Raw genomic sequence first — 25,212 nt, forward strand, 5'->3', positions numbered from 1 at the left:
CCCGCTGGGGACAGCAGCGGCTCTGCCCGGTCCCCGCGGCCGCGGCGGTGAGAACTCGGCTCCAGCAGCTCTCGGTCAAAGGTGAAGGAAATGAAATCCCGCGGGTTTGATCCTCCCCCGGCCTTTGGGGCTGCTCTCCCCACCCCAAACCCACCCGCACGGCAAAGCTCGGGAGCCCCGGGCTGCACCCAACCCGCTGCCCTCGGTTCTCCTCGTTCTGCAGCCTTTCCCCAGCTCTCGTCCCCTCTCTGGGGCCCTTCCAGCCTCGCTGGGTCAGAGCGGCGCCCAAAGCCCCGCGGCCTCTGCTCCTGCACGGGGAGCACCCTGACCTTTGCAATGCGCTGGCCTCACGCAGCACCCAGGCATCTCCCTGCCCCTCGCTTTCCCTGCCACACAAAAAGCTCCACAAAGAGCTACGCAGCCACGGAAGGTTTGTGTGCTTTATAAGGTCACCATTTTTACAGAGAATATCACATTAAAAACATCCACTCACAAAACTGGCAGCGGTACAGGAGGAAGGCGCAGCACCAGAGCCTTGAGCTGAGGCTTCAGAGCCTTTCTGGCCCACAAACCCAGAGTTCTGCCTCAGTCCGCGAGGTTCTTGGCCCCTTCACTGCAATGAAAACATTCCTGGATCCAGGGCAGTGCCAGGAGGGGACAAAGCCTGGGATCCCAGTGGCACCAGTGCCTGCTTGGTCACACTTTGGAATTCCCACCCCTCTACCAGTCCCTGCCCCGCTTCTCTTGCTGAGGGAGAACGTGAACTTTCCTCCTGGATGCCAACAGTTCCTTTGGATGTTATCCCAAATCCTTACTTTGCCTTTTTTTCTTTTCTTATTTTTTTGTGGTTTTTTGTTTTTGTTTAAAATGTTACGCTGGCAGAAAAATCCCAAACAAAGCAGCGACACAAGAGTGGGGTCAGCAGTAAAAGAACAGGGCAACGGGGCAGGGAGAGCACATTCACAAATGCTGGGATTCCTCCCCACGCAGCCCCTGAGCAGGGGCACAGATGGGAACCAGCAGCCAAGGTGGGCAGGACAGAGGCAGCCCTGCTGTCACCAGGGCAGCGACAGCAGCCCCGTCCTGCAGCCCGGGGGAGCAGATCATCCTCAGCCATGAGATGATCCAGGCGATGGTCACTACACAGAGCTGGTTTGCAGGCTGTGAATGCAGGAAGCCATTTCAGCTGCAGCTCCCCGGGTTCCCTGCAGCCTCCCCAGGCGGGGTTTGCTCCGTGGGGCAGAGCCGTCCGAGGCCGCCTCCCTCGGGCTCCGCAGCTTCCCCGGCGGCTGGCAGGAGGCCTCACTGCGCCAGGCCGCCCTTCTGGCCCGTCCACAGCTCCCGCAGCTCCACCTTGCAGCCCAGGTCCCTGAGCGCAGCCCTGGCCACGTCGTCGCAGTCGCGGTGGGCGGCGCGCGCCTCGGCGATCAGGCCCTCGGCCCCCAGCGCCAGGATGGGCCCGCACAGCTCCCGGCTGCGCGACACCAGGTTCCGGATCAGCATGCACGCCTGCTTCTGGGGACGGACACACAGACACACAGACAGACATGGGGTCACTGGGGGCTGCGGGGAGCCATGGCAGCCACAGCTCCCGGCTGCGCGACACCAGGTTCCGGATCAGCATGCACGCCTGCTTCTGGGGACAGACACACAGACAGACAGACAGATTCGGGAGCACTGGGGTCTGCAGGGAGCCACAGGGGGCACTGGGAGCCATGGGGTCACTGGGGGCTGCAGGGAGGTCAGTGGATTCCTGAGGGAAGCCCAAGGGTCACTGGGGTCTGTAGGGAACCATGGGGTCAGTGGGTTTTATAGGGAAGCCCAGGGGTCAGTGGGATTTATAGGGAAACCCAGGGGTCAGTGGGGTCTGTAGGGCACCATGGGGTCACTGGGATCTGTAGGGAAGCCATGGGGTCAGTGGGGTCTGTAGGGAACCATGGGGTCAGTGGGTTTTTAGGGAAGTCCATGGGTTTTTAGGGAAGCCCAGGGGTCAGTGGGTTTTATAGGCAAGCCCAGGGGTCAGTGGGATTTATAGGGAAACCCAGGGGTCACTGGGATCTGTAGGGCACCATGGGGTCAGTGGGGTCTGTAGGGAAGTCCATGGGTTTTTAGGGAAGCCCAGGGGTCACTGGGGTCTGCAGGGCACCATGGGGTCAGTGGGATCTGTAGGGAAGCCATGGGGTCAGTGGGGTCTGCAGGGCACCATGGGGTCAGTGGGTTTTTAGGGAAGTCCAGGGGTTTTTAGGGAAGCCCAGGGGTCACTGGGGTCTGCAGGGCACCATGGGGTCAGTGGGCTTTGCAGGCAAGCCCAGGGCTCAGAGGATTTCCGGGCAAGCCCAGGGCTCCCAGAACAGCCCTGCCTGCTCCCACAGGGCTGTGGGGACCCACCTGCACAGCCACCTCCCCTGGGTGAGCCTTCATGGCCTGCAGGGCTGCCAGGGCCCCGCCGCCCTCCATGATGACGCTGCAGTTCTCGGGCTTGCGCAGGGCCAGCATGCACAGGGCTGCACAGCCCTGCTCGCAGATCTGCAACACACAGGAGTCAGCTCGCTGCTCGCTGCCTGCTGACCGCCCTGCAGCCACAGCTAAGTGCCTTTCTTCCCTGCTATGGCACTTTGGGAGTTGTTTTTATTGTTTTGAAGTTTCTCCCGCCGCGGCCTCCTGCTGCTCTGGCACGTAACGCAAGGGGAGGGTTGGAATTATGATCTTAGAGATATTCCCAACCTTCATAATTGTGTGTTTTGCACGCCAGAGGTGTAAACCACCATCCCCACCATCCGTCTGATTCAGGAATAAGAAAAACAAAACACTACGAGGCGGGAAACCCCTAAATTCACACAAACATTGGACGCTGCAGCCAAGCTCAGGGTCACTGCACATCCCTGAGCCCCATGCCCACCCCGAGGGAGCTGCCAGGGCCCGGGGGTACCTGAGGCTGGCCCAGGTGGTGGCTGATGGCCAGCACGATCAGCTCGGTGGCCCCGGCCTCCACGATGGCGTCCTTGACGTCGTCGTTGCCGGCCACGGCGCGGATGGCGCCGAGCACCTGCCTCACCACGTCCTGCCCCGGGGAGAAACGGCAGCTCAGGAAGCGGCACAGAGAGCTGGGGGCGCAGAGAGCAAAGCACAGCAGCCCCCATCCCCTGGAAACGGCTGTGGTAATCATCAGCTGCAAAAGCTCCACCCTCGGTCACTTCCTTGGACCTTGGGCACCTCTGCCAGACCATCAGCGAGGCTTAAAAAACCAGACATCAACCTTGGGACTCGAGCATCTAAATCTAAACCCAATCATTCAGCTTTGCTGGGAGCAGGCAGAGTGCCACTGTCACATTTTCTGGAAAAATCTCTCTGCCAGGATTTCTTCTCCTGGGAAGCTGAGAAGGCTCAGAGGAAAAGGAAACAATAATTATCTGATTGCTTCTCCTGGGTTTTGCTGCTTTGGAAGGTGGTTGGAGATTGTTTATCCAATGTGTGAATTGTTTTTACTTAATGACCAATCAGGGTCAGGCTGTGTCGGACTCTGGAAGGAGTCAGGGGTTTTCATTCCCATTCTTTGTAGCCTTCTCTCCGTATCCTTTCTCTGTTCTTTAGTACAGTTTTAGTACAGCATTCTTTAACATAATATAGACCATAAAATAATAAAACAGCCTTCTAAGAACACGGGGTCGGATTCCTTCATTCCTCCTGCATCTGGGGAACCCAGACAACAGCACAGGCTGGGGCTCACTCACTGACAGGACCCCCCTGCTGAGGATGAGTGCCCCCCCAGCCCATCCCCAGGCACTCCCACTGCTCACAGGGTGCTCCATGCAGTCGGCCAGCAGAGTCACCATGAAGTTCAAGCCCCCCAGGTCCACGATTTCCTGGCAGAACTCATTCCTGACTGAGAGGCGAGCGAGGGTGGCACAGAGCTCGCTGAGAACCGCGGAGTTATCCGTGAAGGCTGTGCAGGAGAGAGGGATGGAGCCATTACTGCACAATTAACAGGGTTTGCCTGGGTCAATTACACAGGAAACTGTGCATTTTGTTTTGTGTGTTAGAGCAGGGGAGGTGACAGCTGCTCACTCTGCTCACAACGACTTCTCTGGGCAAGAAGCAGCTGAGCAGGGACAAGAGGGCCCTAAGCCTGTGAAACACTTCCTAAATACACTGAAAAACTGCCCTGATCATCTGACTGCCCCACAGGCTATCAGCAGCACCACAGGGGCACTGTTTGGCTCTCTCAGGGCACATTTCATGGAGAGAACTAAACCCCATTTGGGTGGCAAATTCTTGAATCATCTCCGAAGAGCTTCAAGTTACGACAATGAGAGAAGAAATCAGAGGATAGGAGAAGAGAAATCACAGGGGGTTCCTGAGCCAATGGCAGAAGAAATCACAAGGGATTCCTGAAGAGAAGCCACAAGTGATTCCTGAGACAATGAGAAGAAATCACGAGTGATTCCTGAACCAATGGGAGAAGAAATCCCAAGTGATTCCTGAACCAATGGGAGAAGAAATCCCAAGTGATTCCTGAGAAGAAATCACAAGTGATTCCTGAGACAATGAGAAGAAATCACGAGTGATTTCTGAGACAATGGGAGAAGAAATCCCAAGTGATTCCTGAACCAATGGGAGAAGAAATCCCAAGTGATTCCGAGAAGAAGCCACACGTGATTCCTGAGCCAATGAGAAGCAATCCCAGGGGCTTCCCCATGAGGCTCAAGCTCCCCAGGGTCCCTTTTACCTTTAGCAGCCTCGATGAGGACTCTCAAGCCATCGTTCTCCAGCACGATCATCTTGGCGTGGTCATGGGCATGCCCGAAGGGCACCCGGATGTCGTCGTCGAAGGTCATGACCCTGAGGGCCGAAGCCGCCGTCCTGACCAGCTCCGCGGCGCTGCCGTGCCGGGCGATGGCCCCGGTGAGCACGGCGAGGACGCCGCCCCTGACCAAGGCCTGCCGGTTGTGCTCGTGCTTGAGGCAGGCGTGGCGCACGCAGCGGATCCCGGCCAGCGTCACCTCGGCGTCCTGGTGCCGCTCCCGCAGGCTGCGCAGCAGCAGCTCCCGCCCCGCGGCGTCCAGCAGGTCGGGCTGCCCGTCCAGCAGGGCGGCCAGCGCGCCCAGGGCCTGCAGCAGCAGCTGCCTGTCCCCCGCGGCCAGCCGGCAGGCCGAGAGCACGGCGGGGTAGGCGCCGTGGCGGCCGGCCAGGCAGCGCAAGGCCAGCTGCTCCCTGCACTGCGCCGCCAGCGCCGCCAGCGCCTGCGGCAGCCGCGCCGCGTCCCGCTCCGCCACGGCCCCCGCCAGGCTCTCCAGCGTCTGAGGACACACCGAGGGTCAGTGCTGCACCCCGGCCGTGCGGGGGGAACAGCGGGGCGGGGGTTCTGAGGCTGGAAACTGCTTCGGGGTAAGGGGAGCGGCGGTTGCGCCGTTTATGGTGTTTGGGATCTGTGCACGCAACCCCCAGAGGGACGGGGGCTCCCTGTGCCACCACTGCCACAGCCCCACTGCGCACCAGTACCAGCTGAACTGGGTTTAACCAGCTCATTCCAGCTCTGGAAGGATCCACGGCCACGCTGGACAGAGCTGGGAGCAGCCTGGGCTAAGTGGGGCTGATCCCCAGCGTGTCCCCATCCTGTCACCCACGGGACACCTCCAGGGATGGGCAGCCCTGAGCACCCTCCCCACGAGGAAATCCCTCCTGAAGTCCCACCTGAGCCTCCCCTGGCACACCTGGAGGCTGCTCCCTCCCGTCCTGCCCTGGGAGCAGAGCCTGACCCCCCCTCACCTACACAGAGCCTTCCCTGCAAAGTGCAAGGAGCTCTTGGAATGTTTTATACTTGCACAATAAATAGGATTAACTGCCTGAAGAGCTCCCAGAGAAATGGGGCAGAGGCAGAAGTTGGCCTAGTACTTATATTACTATTATTATTATTATTATATAACCCTGAGAGAGAGAGAGAGAGAGAGCAGCAATCTGTGCTCCTACCAGCAGGATTTGATGCTTTTGCCTCTGCCCGTTCTCAGAGGCAGGAGGTCTCACAGCTTTCACAATGTTGCTCAGGTCCACACCTAAAAGAAGGAAATAAAACCAAGTTTAATACTGGCTCCAGAATAACTGGAGTCAAATAAACAGTATTAGTTCCAGTTCTAGGGAAAAGCTGCAAAGGTAACCACAGAAAACAAAGATGAACTTGTAAAGACGCCGAAATGTTCAATTCTGACTGTAAGGTCAGATTCTGCCTTGAACAAAGCTAGATGTCAGTTGAGAGGAAAAAAAAGAAGGAATTTTATTTCACCGACCAAATTTTGCTCTCCAGCTTCCCTCTAAGCAGCTTTGCAGTCATAATTAATCCACAAAAGCAGGTCAGCATTAATGGTGTCTCTGTTCCACTTCACAAAGGCTCCTTTCCATTGCTACACGACCCTCCCCTGCCTGCAGGACTCCTTTAAACCCTGAGGATTTGCAAGAGCCCAGCTTGCAGAGTGCATGGTACCTTGGGACTCGAACTGCAGCACGGCTTCCCTCACAGCCTCCTCGGGCTCCATCTCGAACTCGGTGATGTTCTCCTGCACCGCCTCATCGAACGTCTCCTGGGCGATCTGCTTGGAGCCCATGGTGCCGGCACGGGCTGGATCCGCCTCCGTGTCCTGCTGCTGACACAGGCACAGCTCGTGTTGGTGTAAAACCTCCTAATGCCCGGCAGAGCCCGAGCGAGGGGCTGGTGCCTCCCGAGACAAAGGCTCAGAACTCTGAATCAAAGATCCCCGGTCAAAGGCACGGCCGGTGTTTTATTTAACGGGGAAAACACGGCAGGGAAGAGGGATAAGAAGACATTTCAGCAGCAGTTCTAGATTTCCATGGGGTTTCAGAGCTGTCACCGTGACGGGGCTCTCGCTGCAGCACTGAGGGCACCGCGCCCGCTCACGGCCCCGGCCCTCGGCCCGCCCTGCCCCGCTTCCCCCGGGCCCCGGAGCATCCCACACCCCTCAGCGGGCCCCGCAGCTCCCACAGACGCGGAGAGAGCCCCGAAGGGAGGCGGCAGTGCCAGGGGAGCTCCGGGGCGCACCCGCGGCCCCGCTGCCCCCCACGACCCACCTGGGCTCCCGCCGGCCGCCCCCGCCGCACAAAAGGCGAGGGCGGGACGGCCCCGCTCGGCCGCCGTACGCGCTCTCTGCGCATGCACCATGGCCCCAATTCGCACCGCTCGCCCTCACGCCGAGCGAAAAAGAACGCGGAGGGGCGGCAACGCGCACGCGCGCCGCTCCCGCGCCCGGCCGCTCCCACGCACGCGCAGTAGGTGCAGCGTGCCCGGGCGCGCCCGCAGGGCAGCGGTGGCTCCCTCAGAGCGGGAGGCCGCGGGCCGCTCCCCTCGCTCCCGTCCCGCTTACCGGCAGCGCCCCGCACCGTTAGTACCGCCCCGCGCCCGCCGGCACGGGATCAGACGGCTCCGCGCAGCGCAGGCGCGGCGGGAGGGGGCGGGACGCGGCGGTGTGGTTAACGCATGAGGAGGCGTGGCCCGTGTGAAGGAAAGGCGTGGTTATACCGGGAGGGGGCGTGGGCTAGAAGGGGGCGTGACCACCCGCGGTGTCCGTGAGTCCCGGGAGCGGCGGGAGGGGCGTGGCCATTAACGGGAGGGGTGTGTCTACCGGCGAAGGGGGCGTGGCTATCGTGAGGCCCCGGTGTGGCGGGAGGCGGCGGCGGCGCCGGGGCCGCTTCGGTGAGGGCGGGCCGGGCTCGGGCTCCGGCTCCGGTTCCTCCTCCCGGCGCTGCGCGGGGGGCGGTGGGGAAGCGTGAGGCTCCCCTCAGGCTGCGCCTCCCCTCAGGCCGCGGCGGGAGCCCGGGCCCGCGGCAGGCCGAGCCCCGGTGCCGTGAGGGGAAGATGGCCTCTCGGAGGATCACCCGCGACACGTTCGAGGCCGTGGTGCAGGACAAGGTGAAGCGGTACCGGAGCGGTGCCGCGGGGGATCCCGGCCATCGTTTCCCAGGTAGGAGAGCCGGGATGGCGGGAGCAGCCCGGCAGCGCCTGCCATTTATTGATTCATTCATTTATTAATTTATTTATTTATTGGCCTGGCGCCGGTGTTTTTCCACATCCGTTTTTATGGAAGAGGCAGGAGAACAGCTGGGCAAGGACTGGCACCGTAACGGGGATAAAAAATGGGAATTGAGACAAAGGAATTGTCTTCAGCATCGCAGAGTGGGTCCGGTTCCAGGCGGGTCTCCAGGGCTGCAGGATGGAATTCTGGTGATGGCCGAGGAGTTAAATAAATGTAGGAGTGCCATGGAAGCCTTTGGCTCTTTGTGCTTGGTGTTATTTTTGGGGGAAAAAAGCTCAAAGCAGGGCATTGACCTCATGAACATAACACAAAACATGGTCCCCAAATTGGTTTGCCTCCTAAATTTGGGATTGTTTTACCTCCTAAATTTGGGATGTAAAATGTCCAGCAGGACACTTGAGTTGCATTCAGAGGGATGGACATTCACAGGAGAGCTTTAAAGTGAAGTCTGGTTATTTTTAGAGTTGCATGAGCCCCGAAGAAATCATTCATATTAAACACTTCATTTTTTTTTTTTTTCCAAGTATTCTTTACTTTCTGAATTGAACCTCTGGGATTGGGGAACAAGGGTCTTGGAAAATGAGAATTTCCTGCAATAATGAGAGAATTGTGGTTGAGTTTGTAGAAAACCCGAGTTCCTGTCCAGGTGTGGAATGGGAATTCTGGGCTGGGTGGCAAGGTGGGGATTGGCCAAAGCTTGGAGTTGCTGGTCTTGGAGGTCTTGGACAATTTATAAATTCTGGGAAATCTGAAAGTTCAGAGTTCTGGTGGTTTTTGTGCCTCAGGTAGAAGACCAAGACTTGAGAAAGAAAAACTTGATTTGGAGGAGAACTTGAGCTCCTCATCCTAGGGACGGGAACATGGGGATGGGAACGTGCTGATGTGGATTTCCCTCATGAATCTCCCCGTTTTGACCCTTTTCACCCTCTGATTGAATTTCTCTGCCCAGCTCCCTCCCGGCTGCCCCGGCCCCGCTACAGCGAGAGCTTCCAGCACGACGGGCGCTTCCCTCATGCCAACTGCCAGCACCAGGACTGGAGCCAGGAGCCCGGGGAGGATTACCCTGGGGAGAGCTACCCCGGGGAGGATTATCCGGGGGAGGATTACCCTGGGGAGAGCTACCCTGGGGAGGATTACCCCGGGGAAATCTACCCCAGGGAGGATTATCCGGGGGAGAGTTACCCCGGCCCTTCCTACCGCGCCGCCAGCCCCCTGCCCCGCAAGGAGAATTATTTCCACGGACATTTCTCCCGGCCCGCGCCCCGGGAGCGGGAGTTTGGCCAGGATCACAGGAGGTTTGGCGCCAGCAGGGAGTTTGGGCACCACCCCGCTCCCCACGGGCAGCGGGAGTACGGGCAGCGGGAGCGGGAGCACCGGGACTACGGCCCCTCGGGGGGCTGGGAGGCCGGCGGGCAGCACGCAGCAGCGGGGTTTGGCTCCCCGGAGCTCCTGGGGGATTTCAGGTCCCCGGGGCTGATGGAGGAGGAGGAGTTTGGCAGCGTGGAGGGCCCCGAGTACGAGGCCGAGGACGGCGAGTTCCGGCCGCGCCGGGGAGGCGTGGGCAGGGGCAGGGCGCTCAGGGGGAAACGCCTCGGCAGGGGCGCGCCGAAGGCCAAGGCGTTCAAAGCAGACCTCAAAAGCCCCCTCAAGAAGTGGAGCGTGAAGAAGGCCCGGCCGGGGCTGGATGCCAAGGCTCTGGAGCCGCCTCTGGAAGGCGCTGCCCACCCCGAGCAGAGGCCGGCGCCCCTCCAGCCGCACCCCGCGGCGGCCCCCAGAGCCGTCCTGAGGCCGCCAAAGCCCGCCCACGCCTTCAGGAGCCTCAGCTTCGACCTGGTGGACAAGTCTGACATCTTCTCCACCTTCGGCATGGAGATCATCAAGTGGGCCGGGTTCCACAGCATCAGGAACGACGCCGAGTTCTCGCGGCTCTTCGGGGCCCTCTTCGAGCTGGAGACCGAGACCTGTGCCAAGATGCTGGCCTCCTTCAAGTGCTCCCTGAGGCCAGAGCACAGAGATTATTGCTTCTTCACCATCAAGAGCCTGCAGCACGCCGCCCTGAAAACCCCCAAGGTGGACAACGAGTTCCTGAACATGCTGCTGGACAAGGGGGCCGTCAAAACCAAGAACTGCTTCTTTGAGATCATCAAGCCTTTTGATAAGTACATCATGAGGCTGCAGGACCGCCTCCTCAAGGGGGTGACCCCTCTGCTGATGGCCTGCAACGCCTACGAGCTGAGCCTCAAGAGCAGCGGCTTCGGCAACCCCCGGGAAATGGCCGGCGCCTTCGAGACCACCGTGTCCCTGTGCAGGAAATCCCTGGCCCTGCTGGGCCAGACCTTCGCCCTGGCCTCTGTCTTCAGGCAGGAGAAGATCCTGGAGGCCGTGGGGCTGCAGGAGATGGCCCCGGCGCCCACAGCCTTCCCCAACTTCGACGACTCCACGCTCTTCGGGAGGGAGTACATCGAGAACCTGAAGGCCTGGCTGGAGAGGAGCGGGTTTCCCATCCAGATGAAGAAGGCAGAGGCAGCGCCCGTGGAGCAGCTCCAAACAGGCTCCCCCGGCCCCAGAGGTAATGGGGAGGGAGGTGCCCTGCAGGACGGGGCTCATGGCTGTGCTGTGCTTAGGGAGGGAGGTGCCCTGCAGGACAGGGCTCATGGCTGTGCTGTGCTTAGGGAGGGAGGTGCCCTGCAGGACAGGGCTCATGGCTGTGCTTTGCTAAGGGAGGGAGGTGCCCTGCAGGACGGGGCTCATGGCTGTGCTGTGCTTAGGGAGGGGATCCCAGGGCAGGACGGGGCTCATGGCTGTGCTTTGCTAAGGGAGGGGATCCCAGGGGAGGATGGGGCTCATGGCTGTGCTGTGCTTAGGGAGGGGATCCCAGGGCAGGACGGGGCTCATGGCTGTGCTGTGCTTGGGGAGGGGATCCCAGGGGAGGACGGGGCTCATGGCTGTGCTTTGCTAAGGGAGGGGATCCCAGGGGAGGACGGGGCTCATGGCTGTGCTTTCCTTAGGGAGGGGATCCCAGGGCAGGATGGGGCTCATGGCTGTGCTTTGCTAAGGGAGGGAATCCCAGGGCAGGATGGGGCTCATTGCTGTGCTGTGCTTAGGGAGGGGATCCCAGGGCAGGACGGGGCTCATGGCTGTGCTGTGCTTAGGGAGGGGATCCCAGGGCAGGACGGGGCTCATGGCTGTGCTTTGCTAAGGGAGGGGATCCCAGGGCAGGATGGGGCTCATGGCTGTGCTTTGCTAAGGGAGGGAATCCCAGGGGAGGCCCACAGGGAGTGTGCTGGAGTTGCTGTGGTGAAATCGTGTCCTTCCTTCTCTTCCTCTCTGAAATCCCAGCTTTTCACCCATCTTTCATCACCTCAAGGCAGGGAAACCAGGATGGACCTGGAACTGCCTTAATTGCAGAGTAAAGATTTGCATATATGCAGATCTGGGGCTGTCACCATCACCACTCTACTCAGAGCCAGGTGCAGTCCCTTGGAGATGTCCAAATCCCTGAGCTGGGCGAGTTCTCCCTCCTGCCTGAAACATTCTGAATCCATCCTGCCCTTCCCTAAACCAGTGATTTTTTCCTTGAGCCTCAGATCCTTTCTCAGGGAGGTTTTGCAGCACTGGCACCAAATGGTTGGAAATTTGTCACCCAGCCCTTCAGAGCAGCATCCCCATAAACTGATTTTCCACAGAAACTCCCTTTGCTGCATCAAGAAATTGCCTTTTTAGGGATGGTTCCACTCGCCTGGGATGGCTGTGGATGTGTTTTTTTAAACCAGGGTGTTTTTAATAAATAATAAAGTTTTGCTTTTTGGGGGATTTATATATATATAGTTATTGTGTATTTATTTATCTGGGGTGTTTTTAATGGGATTTGTCTCTCCCCACAGCCCCCCAGCGAGCGGACAGGAAGGTTCTGGACACGATTGAGCAGCTGGTGAGCAGCATCGTGGCAGGAACCTTGTCTGCCAAGGACAGGAGTGCCCAGAAGAACTCTCCTGAGTACTGGTGGGTGTGTGGGAACTGCCTGGCAGATTTGGATTAAATTAATTAAAACTTCAGCCCTTCGCTCCTTGGGAATGATCAAAGCATGTTGTATATTTTTTTAGGTTGGTTGTTGGTTCTTCTTTTAATTTTTAGGGTTTTTTTTATATTTTTTTTAGGGGGAAGTGTTTTCCTGGTGTTCATTATCCCTGGAAATGATCCTGGCGTTCGTGTTGTTGCTTTTGATGTGTCAGTAATGGCTCTTTGTTGTTCCAAATTCAAGCTGTTCAAAGGGATTTGCATTTTAGGGGCGAATCCAGGTGATGGAGACACCCAGCACGGTACCAGGGTTTAGAATTCCAGGGAAGATGTTGGGAGAGGGGGAGCTGAGGCAGCTCCAGGTGTGTGAGCTGATGGATTCCTGTTAATTATTTCTTCCCTTGATCCCAGCAAAACCTGCCCAGCCTCGTGCTGAACACCTGGAAAAATAAACGGGAATGCTGAGGGGGTTTTACTTCAAAAACGGAGATTTTCAGCTGATCTCTCCATTTCCTGTGTTCTCAGGTTCCTGTCTGAGGAGGAGAACAAATCTTACAGGCTGAGGCTGTAAAAATGGAGATTTTGAGCTGATTTCTGCTTTTTTCCTGTGTTGCTCAGGTTCCTGTGTGACAAGAAATACAAATCTTAGACTTAGACTTACATCTTAGAGGATGTAATAATGGAGATTTTGAGCTGATTTTTCCTTTTCCTGTGTTTCTCAGGTTCCTGTGTGACCAGGAGAGCCTGGAGTACAAGGCTGAGGCTGTAAATATTGAGATTTTGAGCTGATTTCTCCTTTTTTCCTGTGTTTCTCAGGTTCCTGTGTGACCAGGAGAGCCTGGAGTACAAGTACTACAGGCTGAGGCTGTAAATATTGAGATTTTGAGCTGATTTCTCCTTTTTTCCTGTGTTTCTCAGGTTCCTGTGTGACCAGGAGAGCCTGGAGTACACATACCACAGGCTGAGGCTGTAAATATTGATATTTTAACCAGATTTCTCTGTGTTTCTCAGGTTCCTGTGTGACCAGGAGAGCCTGGAGTACAAGTACTACAGGCTGAGGCTGTCGGAGGTGCAGAGGAGCAGCCTGGCAGGGGAGGCAGCAGCCCCGGAGGCCCTGAGGGCCATGCTCTATGCCAGGAGGGTGGCCAGCATCAAAAGGAGACTTTTCAAGAGGAAAAAAAAACCTGGGCTTGCCCCTGCCCGTGCCAGGAAGGTGAGGAGGGCAAGCACTGGCACCCAGACCCTGCTGTCAGCGGGCACAGGCACGAAACAGCCAGGCAAAAATGCTCCAGGGGGCACAGGAATGGAACACCCAGGCAAAAATGCTCCAGGGGGCACAGGAGTGAAACAGCCAGGGAGAAACCTTGCAGCAGGGACAGGAATGGAACAGCCAGAGAGAAACCTTGCAGCAGGGACAGGAATGGAGCAGCCAGAGCAAAATCTGTCAGCTGGGACAGGAATGAAACACCCAGACCAAAATCTGTCAGCTGGCACAGGAATGGAACACCCAGACAAAAATGCTCCAGGGGGCACAGGAATGGAACAGCCAGAGAGAAACCTTGCAGCTGGCACAGGAATGGAACACCCTGACCAAAATCTGCCAGCTGGGACAGGGCCAGACCAAAACCTTGCAGTTGGCACAGGAATGAAACACCCAGAGCAAAACCTGTCAGCTGGCACAGGGCTGAAACAGCCAGGCCAAAATGTCCCAGCTGGGACAGGGCCAGACCAAAACCTTGCAGCTGGCACAGGAATGAAACACCCAGAGCAAAATGTCCCAGCTGGCACAGGGCTGGAACACCCAGACAGGAATCTCCCAGCTGGCCCAGGAATGGAGCAGCCACACCAAAATCTCCCAGCTGGCACAAGAATGAAACACCCAGAGCAAAATGTGTCAGCTGGGACAGGGCTGGAACACCCAGACAGGAGCCTTACAGCTGGCCCAGGGCTGGAGCAGGCACAGCAAAACCCGCCCGGTGCAGGGGCTGGCCTGGCCCAGCCTGGCCCTGGCGCCACCTGTGCCCCCCAAGGCCCCACCTGTGCCCCCCAAGGCGCCACCTGTGCCCCCCAAGGCGCCACCTGTGCCCCCCAAGGTTCCACCTGTGCCCCCCAGGGCCCCACCTGTGCCCCCCAAGGTTCCACCTGTGCCCCCCAAGGCGCCAGCAGCAGCTCCCAGGTGCCCGTGGCAGCAGAGGGAAGAGCAGATGCCGAGGGTTTGGCAGCAGATCCTGAGCCCCTCCCAGCACTGGGATCGCAGTTTGCTGATGGTGAGTGGGGCTCTGGGGCTGGACTTGGGGTTTTAATTGGAGCAGGGGAAAAAGTAACTAATGTGGGGTTAGATTGGGGATTTTAATTATATACAGGAAAAAGAAACAGGGGTTGGATTGGGGATTTCAGTTATATCCAGGAAAAAGAAACAGGGGTTGGATTGGGGATTTCAGTTATATCCAGGGAAAACAAACAGGGGTTGGATTGGGGATTTCAGTTATATCCAGGGAAAACAAACAGGGGTTGGATTGGGGATTTAAATTATATACAGGGAAAAGAAACAGGGGTTGGATTGGGGATTTCAATTATAGCAGGGAAAAAAGTAACTAACATGGGGTTAGATTGGGGACTTCAATTATATCCAGGAAAAACTAACATGGGGTTGGATTGGGGATTTCAGTTATTGCAGGGGAAAACAAGCAGGAATTTTGGGAATATTAAATTGTGTCCAGGAAAAACTAACATGGGGTTGGATTGGGAATTTTGAACTATAGCGGGGAAAACAAGCAGGAATTTTGGGAATATTGTGTCCAGGAAAAACTAACATGGGGTTGGATTGGGGATCTAAACTATAGCAGGGAACAAACTAACATGGGGTTAGAGCTGGGGTGTTAAATTACAGCAGGAAAACCAAACAGGTTATGTGGGAATTTTGAATTACAGCAGGGAAAACAATCTGGGGTTGGATTGGGAGTTTCAAACCGTGTCCAGAAAAAACCCAAACTTCTCCTGCAACCCACAAAAGTCCTGCTGAAGGCCCCAGAGCCCCTTTGTGTAACCCTGAGCTCTGGAGCTCTCGGCTGCCCTGCCCTGTTTCACAGAAGGTTTTGCCCCTTGCAGTGGATGCCAGGACCATGGAAACTGCAGAGAAGCTGGCCAGGTTTGTGGCTCAGGTAGGGCCAGAGATTGAGCAGTTCAGCATTGACAACAGCGCAGATAACCCCGAGCTCTGGTGAGTGCCTGCCCTCCCTCCCCGTCCTGCTCCAATCCCTGCCTTTGGGCATTTAGGAACACTTTGGGGATTTGGGGCAGTTCTCCAGCACCTCCGTTAATGGGGAATGTCTGAAATATCTCGGGGAAAATAAAACATTTCTGCAGAAATATATTGATTTCTGATCATCAGCTTGATTTCTTTTTGAGCCTAATCACCAACCTCAACCCTGAAACTGGGAGTTTTCAAGATGGTTCCAATGAATTCATTTGACCTTAATTTCTCTGGATTTTTGACCTTATTTCCCCTGGAGTTTTGACCCTGTTTCCCCTGGCTTTTGGACCTTGTTTTCCTTGGATTTTTGACCTTATCTCCCCTGGCTTTTTGACCTTCTTTCCCCTGGATTTTTCACCATATTTCTCTGTCATTTTGACTTTATTTCCCCTGCATTCTTGACCTTATCTTCCCTGGATTTTTTGCCTTATCTTCCTGGATTTTTGATATTGTTTCTCTGGCTTTTTGACCTTATTTCCCCTGCATTTTTGACCTTATCTTCCTGGATTTTTTGATACTGTTTCTCTGGCTTTTTGACCTTATTTCCTTGGATTTTTTACCTTATTTCCCCTGCATGTTTGACTTTATTTCCCTGGACTTTTCCCCTTATCCCCCCTGCATTTTCCCCCTTATCCCCCCTGCATTTTTCCCCTTTTCCCCCCTCATCTTTCCCCTTTTCCCCCCTCATTTTTCCGCCCTCATTTTCCCCCTTTTCCCCCCTGCATATTTTCCCCCTTTTTCCCCCTCATTTTTCCCCTTTTCCCCCCTCGTTTTCCCCCTTTTCCCCCCTGCATCTTTCCCCTTTTCCCCCCTGCATCTTCCCCCTTTTCCCCCCTGCATTTTCCCCCTTTTCCCCCCTCGTTTTTCCCCTTTTTCCCCCTGCATTTTCCCCCTTTTCCCCCCTGCATTTCCCCCTTTTCCCCCCTCATTTTCCCCCTCATTTTTCCCCTTTTCCCCCCTGCATTTTCCCCCTTTTCCCCCCTGCATTTTCCCCCTTTTCCCCCTCGTTTTTCCCCTTTTCCCCCCTCGTTTTTCCCCTTTTTCCCCCTCATTTTCCCCCTTTTCCCCCCTCGTTTTTCCCCTTTTCCCCCCTCGTTTTTCCCCTTTTCCCCCCTCATTTTCATTCCTCACCTCCCCTTTCCTCACCCCAGGTTCCTGCAGGACCAAACCAGCCCCGCCTTCAAGTTCTACCGCATGAAAGTCCTGGAGCTGTGTCCCTCCATCACCTTCAGCCCCGAGGCTGCAGAAGCTGCCAGGGCTGCAGGGACAGCCCTGGACACCGAGGAGGACGAGGAGGAAGAGGAGGAAGAAGAGGAAGAAGAAGAAGAGGAAGGAGAAGAGGAAGAAGAAGAAGCAGCTGAGTTTGAGCCCTCCCCAGCTGATGAGGAGGATGAGGATGATGAGGAGGCCGTGGCAGCAGGTAGAAGGGTGACAAAGCTAGAGGAAGATGTGGTGTCCCTGGCAGGAGAGGAGGTGTCAGGAGGTGACGCGCAGCTCTCCAGCCCCTCTGACGGCGCTGTCCCAACTCTGTCGACACAGGCACCCCCCGGCCCGGGCCCCGGCGCGCGCTTCCCCCGCAAACGCGTCAGCTCCAAGTCCCTGAGGGTGGGCCTGATCCCGGCCCCCAAACGGATCTGCCTCATCCAGGAGCCCAAAGGTCAGTGGGTGCTGAAGGGGTTAAATCCTGAACAGAATTTGGGGTGTTGTGGCTTCAAAAATGGCATTTGTTCAATGCAAATTCAGCTCCAAGTCCCTGAGGGTGGGCCTGATCCCGGCCCCCAAACGGATCTGCCTCATCCAGGAGCCCAAAGGTCAGTGGGCGCTGAAGGGGTTAAATCCTGTACAGAATATGGGCAAAAATCCCCTATGGAATTTGGGCCAAAATCCCCTATGGAATTTGGGGTGTTGTGGCTTCAAAAATGGCATTTGTTCAATGCAAAGTTCAGCTCCAAGTGCCTGGGCCTGATCCCGGCCCCCAAAAGGATCTGCCTCATCCAGGAGCCCAAAGGTTAGTGGGTGCTGAAGGGGTTAAATCCCCTATGGAATTTGGGCCAAAATCCCCATCTTTTGGGTGCATTGTCACTAAAAACATGGGATTTGTTCAATGCAAAGTTCAACTCCAAGTCCCTGAGGGTGGGCCTGATCCCGGCCCACAGAAGGATCTGCCTCATCCAGGAGCCCAAAGGTCAGTGGGTGCTGAAGGGGTTAAATCCCCTATGGAATTTGGGCCAAAATCCCCTATGGAATTTGGGCCAAAATCCCCATTTTTTCCATTTTTTACATGTTGTCACCTAAAAACCCCATGATTTCTCCAATACAAAACTCAGCTCCAGGTCCCTGAAGGATCTGAGCTCAAGGTCAGCGGGCACTGAAAGGGTTAAATTTCATACTGAGATAAATGATGATTTGGGCAAAAAATCTGATTTTTTTTTAGGTGTTTTGTCACTTAAAAATGGCATTTTTGGTACAAAAATGAGCTGAAGAAATAATTTGTTATGGGCCAATATATTTCTATTAGATTGCAAATATATTGAATTTTTTCATTAATTTTGATCTTTTTATTGCTTTAATTTTTCTTATTGCTTCTGTTTTAGGTCCAGGCTTGAGACGGAATTTTTGGAGGATTTTTAGCTGTTGTTTGGAGGAAAAAATTAATTTTTTTTACTAAAAGAATTTGGATTTCCAGCTGAATTTTGTGGGTTTTTGCCTTGCAGTGCATGAACCTGTCAGGATTGCTTATGACAGACCCCGGGGCTGCCCTGTCACAAAGAAAAAAAAGGTAAAAAATTCACATTTCTGCCACCAAATCCAACCAAAAATGAGAAATGGTTTGGGAAAAAAAAACAATCTGGAAAGAAGGAAATTCATTTTTAAAAATTTATTTTAAAATTCCTTTTAAAGAAGGAAATTACTGTGAGGAAATTCCTTTAAAAAACTCCTTTAAAAATTCCTTTAAATGAAGGAAATTCCTTTTAAAAAATTCTTTATAAATTCCTTTAAATGTCGGGAATTTCCTTTAAAAAAATCAATTTACACTGATCCTGATGGGAATTTCACCCATTTCACCAGCCCCTGTCCCACCCTAATAAATTCCTTTATTTTTAAAGTTTTTTTCCCCAGAAACCCAAGGATGTGGAGGTGTCCCAGGAATGTGGGGTTCCAGATGCTGGCAGGAAATTCCTTCTAAAAAATTCCTTTAAAAAATCATTTAAAAATTCCTTAAAAAAAAAGGAAAATTCCTTTAAAAAAATAATTTTAAAATTCCTTTAAATGAATGAAAATCCCTTTAAAAATCTCATTTAAAATAAGGAATTTCCTTTAAAAAAATTCAATTTACACTGGTCTGGGTGGGAATTTCACCCTGATAAATTTTCGATTTTTTCACCCATTTCTCCCTAGTAAATGTTAATTTTTTTTCCCTGTTTTTTCCCCGTTTTTTCCCCATTTTTGCCCATTTTTCCCCAGAAGCCCAGGGCGCTGGAGGTGCCCCAGAAGAGGCTGAGCCCCAGGAACGTGGGCTTCCAGATGCTGGCAGGAAATTCCTTCTAAAAAATTCATTTAAAAAATCATTTAAAAATTCCTTAAAAAAAAAAGGGAAAATTCCTTTAAAAAAAAATTTAAAAATTCCTTTAAATGAATGAAAATCCCTTTAAAAATCTCATTTAAAATAAGGAATTTCCTTTAAAAAAATTCAATTTACACCGGTCTGGATGGGAATTTCACCCTGATAAATTTTAATTTTTTTCACCCATTTCTCCCTAGTAAATGTTAATTTTTTTTCCCCGTTTTTTCCCCGTTTTTTCCCCATTTTTCCCCCTTTTCCCCAGAAGCCCAGGGCGCTGGAGGTGCCCCAGAAGAGGCTGAGCCCCAGGAACGTGGGGTTCCAGATGCTGCAGAGGATGGGCTGGCAGGAGGGGCACGGGCTGGGCTCGCGCGGCCGCGGCATCCGGGAGCCCCTGCACCTGTAAGGGGGGAAAATGGGGGAAATGGGGGGAAAAATGGGGGGAAAATAGGGCATTTATGGGGGGGAAAATGGGGGGGAAATGGGGCATTTATGGGGGGAAAAATAGGGGAAAAAGGGGGGATTTGTGGGGGGAAAAATAGGGGGAAAAAGGGGGGAAAAATGGGGGAAAATGGGAGGGAAAAGGGGGGAAAATGGGGCATTTCTGGGGGGAAAATGGGGGGGGAAAATAGGGCATTTATGGAGGGGAAAAAAGGGGGAAAAATAGGGTATTTATGGGGGGAAAATAGGGCATTTATGGGGGAAAAATGGGGGAAAATGGGGGGGAAAATAGGGCATTTATGGGGGGAAAAAGGGGGGAAAAATAGGGCATTTATGGGGGGGAAAATAGGGGAAAAAGTGGATAAAAATAGGGCATTTCTGGGGGGGAAATAGGGCATTTATGGGGGGAAAATAGGGGGAAAATAGGGCATTTATGGGGGGGAAAAGGGGGAAAAATAGGGGGATTTATGGGGGGAAATAGGGCGTTTATGGGGGAAAAATAGGGCATTTATGGGGGGGAAAATAGGGGAAAAAGAGGGGAAAATAGGGGCATTTCTGGGAGGAAAAATAGGGGAAAAAGGGGGGGGAAATAGGGGCATTTATGGGGGGAAAAAGGGGGGAAAAATAGGGGGATTTGTGGGGGGGAAATAGGGCATTTATGGGGGGGAAAATAGGGGGATTTATGGGGGGAAAATAGGGGGATTTGTGGGGAAAAATAGGGGGATTTATGGGAGAAAAAAGGGGGGTTTATAGGGGATTTATGGGGGGAAATAGGGGGTTTTAATGGGGGGAAAAAGGAGGGTTTAGAGGGGATTTATAGGGGTAGTTACAGGGGAAAAAAGGGGATTTATCGGGGGGGTTATAGGGGAAAATAGGGGGATTTATAGGGGGAAATGGGGAATTAATGGGGGAAAATAGGGGGGTAAATAGGAGATTTATAGGGGAAAGTAAGGAAGTTTATAGTGGAAAATAGGGGGATTTATAGGGGAAGATAGGGGGACTAATGGGGGAAAATAAGAGTTTTAGTGTGGGAAATTGAGAGTTTTTGATGGAGGAAATAGAGGTTTTAATAGGGGAAAATAAGGGGGTTTTAATAGGGGAAATTCATGATTCTACTGGGGGAATTAATGGGGAGTTTTTAATAGGGGAAAACAGAGGTTTAATATGGGAAATGCCCTAAATCTCCATAAAATTCCCTTTTCTCCAGAATTCTTTGCCATTCCCTGATCCCCCCTCAAATCCTCTGGGCTTGAATTCCTGAGATCCCAAAATCGAGAGATTTCCACCAGAAAACCAAACCCGAACTTAAAACCTGCTCCACAATCCCCTCTCCCACCTGATTTGTTTTTTTCTTTTTTCCCCACAAAATCCCATTTTGCAGCTGGGAATTCACCTTCTAATGGGAACTGGGGGGGAAAAAAAAATTAAAATAATTCAAAATAATTCAAAATAATCCAGAATAATTCAGAATAATTCAGAATAATTGGCTGCAGCGGGCGCCGAGTGGTGCAGAATTGATTGGAAAAATCAGATTTGTTGGTTCTGAGGGTGCCATTTCCTCCCCAGGGCTGCAGCCTCGGCTGGGGAGGGTTTGGGAGTGGCGGGGGAGCAGAGCCACGAGGACGCCTTCGACGTTTTCCGCCAGAGGATGATCCAGATGTACCGGCAGAAACGGGCAAACAAATAGGTCAGTGCCACAGGGGCTGCAAATCCTGCACCAAATTCTGCTTTTCCTGCCCCAAATTCTCCTTTTCCTGCCCCAAATTCTGCCATTTCCTGCCCCAAATTCTGCCTTTCCTGCCCCAAATTCTGCCTTTTCCTGCCCCAAATTCTGCCATTTCCTGCCCCAAATTCTGCCTTTCCTGCCCCAAATTCTGCCTTTTCCTGCCCCAAATTCTGCCTTTTCCTGCCCCAAATTCTGCCTTTTCTTGCCCCAAATTCTCCTTTTCCTGCAATTCTGCCCCCAAATTCTCCTTTTCCTGCAATTCTGCCCCAAATTCTCCTTTCCTGCCCCAAATTCTCCATTTCCTGCAATCCTGCACCCAAATTCTGCCTTTTCCTGCCCCAAATTCTCCTTTTCCTGCAATTCTGCACCCAAATTCTGCCTATCCCTACAATCCTGCACCCAAATTCTCCCTTTCCTGCCCCAAATTCTCAATTTCCCTGCAATCCTGCACCCAAATTCTCCTTTCCCTGCAATCCTGCCCCAAATTCTGCCTTTTCCTGCCCCAAATTCTCCTTTTCCTGCAATCCTGCTCCAAATTCTCCTTTTCCTTGCCCCAAATTCTCCCTTTCCTGCCCCAAATTTTCCCTTTTCCTGCCCCAAATTCTCCTTTTCCTGCAATTCTGCCCCAAATTCTCCATTTCCTGCCCCAAATTCTCCCTTTTCCTGCCCCAAATTCTCCCTTTCTCTGCCCCAAATTCTCCATTTCCTGCCCCAAATTCTCCTTTCCCTGCAATTCTGGGGGAGCTCTTGTGGGTTCTGGGTGCCCTGGGGGTGCTGAGGGAGCCCAACACTTGAATTTTTGGAGGTTTTTCTGATTTTCGAGATTCTGGAGGTGCTGAGGGACCCCAAAATCTTCATTTGTTGGAGTTTTTCGGATTTCTGAGAATCTCTTTTTCTCTTCTCTCTCTTCTCTCTTTTTCTCTCTTTTTCTTCCCTCCTTTTTCCCCTCTTTTTTCCCCTTTCTCTCCTCTTTTTTCCCCGTTTTCTCCTCTTTTTTCCCCTTTTTCTCTCTTTTTTTCCCCTTTTTCCCCCTTTTTCCCCCTCTTTTTTCCCCTTTTTCTCTCTTTTTCTCCCTTTTTCCCCCTTTTCCCCCTCTTTTTCCCCTCTTTCTCTCTGTTTCTCTCATTCCAGCTCCAGGCTCTGTTCCATGAGGACCCCAGGGCCCCTCCCCTCCCTCCCGCGCTGTCTCTGCTGCGTTTGCTCCGATTTGCCCGGAATCCGCCCCAATTTCACATTTTCCACCCCAAAATTCCGGATCTTCCCTGGAATTCCACCTCAAAGTTCAGATTTTCCATCCCGAGCTCTGGGTTTTCCACCCCAAATTCCAGATTTCCTCTGGAATCCCACCCCAAACTCTGGATTTCCCCCTGGAATTCCACCCCAAATTCCAGATTTTCCACCCCAAATTTCAGATTTTCCCTGGGATCTATCCCAAACTCTGGATTATCCCTGGAATTCCACCCCAGATTCCGGATTTTCCATCCCAAATTTCAGATTTCCCTGCAATTCCACCCCAAATTCCGGATTCTCCACCCAAATTTCAGATTTTCCCTGCAATTCCGCCCCAGATTCCGGATTCTCCACCCAAATTTCAGATTTCCCTGCAATTCCACCCCAAATTCCGGATTTTCCGTCCCCAAATTTCAGATTTTCCCTGGGATTCCACCCCAAATTCCGGATTTTCCACCCCAAATTTCAGATTTCCCCGGAATTCCACCCCAGATTTCGGATTCTCCACACAAATTTCAGATTTCCCTGGAATTCTGTCGCAAATTCTGGATTTTCTGTCCCAAATTCCGGATTTCCCTGGAATTCCACCCCAAATTCTGGATTTTCCGTCCCAAATTTCAGATTTTCCCTGGGATTCCACCCCAAATTCTGGATTTTGGGATGGGATTCCTCACCAAAAACTGGAATTATTCCCCAAAAATCAACGTACAAGTTCTTGGTCTTTTCCTCCTGACCTCCCACTCTGCTTCCAACTTTGATTTTACCCACATAAAGCCTCAAAAAATCTAAATATTCTCCTTTTGGCTTCTTCCTACCCTAATTTAAAAAAAAAATTAATTAATTTGAGGTTTGAATCCTGCATATCTCAGAGCTGAGCGGCCAAGCACAACCTGAGGTGGGTTTGAGCAATAAAACACCTGAAAATTCAGAATAAAACACCTGAAAATTCAGAATAAAAGACCTGAAAAATCAGAATAAAACACCTGAAAATTCAGAATAAAAGACCTGAAAAATCAGAATAAAAGACCTGAAAATTCAGAATAAAAGACCCAAAAAATCAGAATAAAACACCTGAAAAACCAGAATAAAACACCTGAAAAATGAGAATAAAACGCCTGAAAAATCAGAATAAAACGCCTGAAAAATCAGAATATGCTCAAACCACCACAGGGTTTTTCTGAAACAAATCCAATTTTGGGGTTTTTGGTGACCAATCTTGGGGTTTTTGTTCCGTTTGGGGCTGGGACTGTTGGAGTTCTCTGTGCCAATAAAATTCTGGTGTTGGAAATTTGGTGTTTGGGGATTTTGGTGTTTGGGGGTTTTGGGGTTCGGATTTTGGGGTTTGGGATTCTGGTGTTGGGATTTTGGGGTTTGAGATTTTGGGATTTTAGGGTTTGGAATTTTGGGATTTGGGATTTTGGGGTTTGGAATTTTGGGATTTTGGGGTTTTAGGGTTTGGAATTTTGGGATTTTGGGGTTTGGGATTTGGGGTTTCCTGACCCCTGTGGGGTCAGGGATGGGTTGGGGAGGGAGGGACCTCAAAGCCCCTCTGGGGACATCCTTGGGGACACTTTGGGGACACTTTGGGGACACTTTCTGCCATCCCAGGTGGCTCCAGCCATGTCCTTGTCTGGTGTCCCCGTCCCCTCTGTCCCTCTGTCTGTCCCCATCCCTGTCTCTCCCTGTCCCTCTGTCTGTCCCCTCTGTCTCTCCCTCTCCTGTCCCTCTGTCTGTCCCTGTCCTGTCCCTCTCCTGTCCCTCTGTCTGTCCCCTGTCCCCCTGTCTGTCCCTCTGTCTGTCCCTGTCCCTTTCCTGTCCCCCCTGTCCCCCCCAAGTAGGGCAGACCCTCCTGCCCCCCCCTCTCAGAGCTCTCATTAATGACCTGCCCCAATTAAACCGGGCCTGATTGCCTGGGCTGGGCTGGGGGAGGAGCTGCTGCAGCCGGGGCTGGAGAAAATCCAAATGTGGGCTCTGGAAATGCAAATGTGGGCTCTGAAAATCCAAATGTGGGCTCTGGAAATGCAAATGTGGGCTCTGAAAATCCAAATGTGGGCCCTGAAATGCCAAATGTGGGCTCTGGAATTCCAAATTTGGGCTCTGAAATTCCAGATATTGGCCCTGAAATGCCAAATGTGGGCTCTAAAATTGAAAATATTGGCTCTGAAATTCCGAATGTGGGCTCTGAAATTCCAAATTTTGGCTCTGAAAATCCAAATATTGGCTCTGAAATTCCAAATGTTGGCTCCGAAATTGCAAATATTGGCCCTGAAATTGCAACTATTTCATGTAAAACTGCTGGTTTGGGAGTAATTACTGATCAAAAATATAAATACCCTCATTAGCAGCGTCACCAACATCGATTCGGTGTGGGCACATTCGTGTGTTCAATGTTAACAGGTACAGCAATATTTTACGTTAACTGGACTGATCAATAACCCCTTTAAAAATGCAGAATTGAAGGTTTTGTAACCCTGAGCCACAGCAGGGCAGCAGCGGCCTCAGGGGCACTGAGGGAGGCTTTAATGAGCTGCTTTAAACAGAAAAGGAAAGGTGGATTTGGGTATTTTTAGTGCTGAAGGATGAATTTCTGTCCTTGGGAACAGAAAAGTGGCTCAGGGGCCGTTCTGGAGGGGAATTCTGAGCAGCTGTGGGGAAAAAAAGGAATTTTGGGGTTGAAAGGAGCAGATCTTGGGGTTTATTGGAGTTCTGTGCTCCAGGGGGAGATGGGGGATCCCTGCAGGAGGTTACATTGCAGTGGTTTGCATTGAAACACTCACATTTTAAATTTAAATACTAAAATAACACGAAAAACTAAAATAACACTGAATACTACTTCTACTCAATATTGGCAGTGTTCAACTTGGACAAAGTGACAGAGAGTGAGAGGAAATGCAGCATCAAATGGGGAATTTCTGTTTGGTTTTAGAGAAACACAGAATGGGAG

At 52.8% G+C, this 25,212-nt stretch overlaps 2 protein-coding genes across 14 annotated transcripts; one reads left to right on the forward strand and one right to left on the reverse strand.

Annotated features, from left to right (window-relative positions):
- Positions 1 to 426: 426 nt before the first annotated feature.
- Positions 427 to 7,494, reverse strand: ARMC6 (armadillo repeat containing 6). Of its 4 annotated transcripts, none has more exons than XM_077191599.1 (8): positions 7,371 to 7,494; positions 6,476 to 6,632; positions 5,968 to 6,050; positions 4,727 to 5,297; positions 3,798 to 3,943; positions 2,930 to 3,061; positions 2,389 to 2,526; positions 427 to 1,515 (listed from the first exon to the last, which is right to left on the reverse strand). In XM_077191599.1, exons 2-8 carry the CDS (start codon positions 6,594 to 6,596, stop codon positions 1,303 to 1,305), a joined length of 1,404 nt encoding a protein of 467 aa, XP_077047714.1. In that variant the 5' UTR covers positions 6,597 to 6,632; positions 7,371 to 7,494; the 3' UTR covers positions 427 to 1,302. The 4 variants fall into 4 exon arrangements, with proteins under 4 accessions (XP_077047714.1, XP_077047715.1, XP_077047713.1 ...); XM_077191600.1 differs by having other exon boundaries at positions 6,476 to 6,635; positions 7,371 to 7,473; XM_077191598.1 differs by lacking the exon at positions 7,371 to 7,494 and adding an exon at positions 7,078 to 7,225.
- On the forward strand, positions 7,253 to 23,556 carry SUGP2 (SURP and G-patch domain containing 2). Of its 10 annotated transcripts, none has more exons than XM_077191594.1 (13): positions 7,254 to 7,387; positions 7,806 to 7,967; positions 8,091 to 8,252; positions 8,989 to 10,608; positions 11,924 to 12,041; positions 13,068 to 14,093; positions 14,157 to 14,323; positions 15,165 to 15,276; positions 16,461 to 16,966; positions 18,024 to 18,088; positions 19,137 to 19,273; positions 20,879 to 20,999; positions 22,170 to 23,556. In XM_077191594.1, exons 2-12 carry the CDS (start codon positions 7,862 to 7,864, stop codon positions 20,997 to 20,999), a joined length of 4,140 nt encoding a protein of 1,379 aa, XP_077047709.1. In that variant the 5' UTR covers positions 7,254 to 7,387; positions 7,806 to 7,861; the 3' UTR covers positions 22,170 to 23,556. The 10 variants fall into 10 exon arrangements, 8 of the variants coding, with proteins under 8 accessions (XP_077047709.1, XP_077047707.1, XP_077047710.1 ...); XM_077191592.1 differs by having other exon boundaries at positions 13,068 to 13,849; positions 13,889 to 14,323; XM_077191595.1 differs by having other exon boundaries at positions 13,068 to 13,614; positions 13,684 to 14,323.
- Positions 23,557 to 25,212: the final 1,656 nt, after the last annotated feature.

The sequence above is a fragment of the Agelaius phoeniceus genome, chromosome 29, assembly GCF_051311805.1.
Source record: "Agelaius phoeniceus isolate bAgePho1 chromosome 29, bAgePho1.hap1, whole genome shotgun sequence".
Lineage (NCBI taxonomy): Eukaryota > Metazoa > Chordata > Aves > Passeriformes > Icteridae > Agelaius > Agelaius phoeniceus.

Excerpts from the sequence above, each read along its gene's own strand:
- ARMC6 (XM_054650025.2), bottom strand. The coding sequence starts at position 7,161 with ATGCGCAGAGAGCGCGTACGGCGGCCGAGCGGGGCCGTCCCGCCCTCG. Across the intron at positions 6,636-7,077 it reads GGCGGCCGGCGGGAGCCCAG|CAGCAGGACACGGAGGCGGA; the intron begins GTGGGTCGTGGG and ends TGCCTGTGTCAG. Across the intron at positions 3,062-3,797 it reads CCGACTGCATGGAGCACCCT|GACGTGGTGAGGCAGGTGCT; the intron begins GTGAGCAGTGGG and ends TCCCCGGGGCAG.
- SUGP2 (XM_077191589.1), top strand. The coding sequence starts at position 7,862 with ATGGCCTCTCGGAGGATCACCCGCGACACGTTCGAGGCCGTGGTGCAG. Across the intron at positions 10,609-11,923 it reads AGGCTCCCCCGGCCCCAGAG|CCCCCCAGCGAGCGGACAGG; the intron begins GTAATGGGGAGG and ends CTCTCCCCACAG. Across the intron at positions 15,277-16,460 it reads GCAGATAACCCCGAGCTCTG|GTTCCTGCAGGACCAAACCA; the intron begins GTGAGTGCCTGC and ends TCCTCACCCCAG.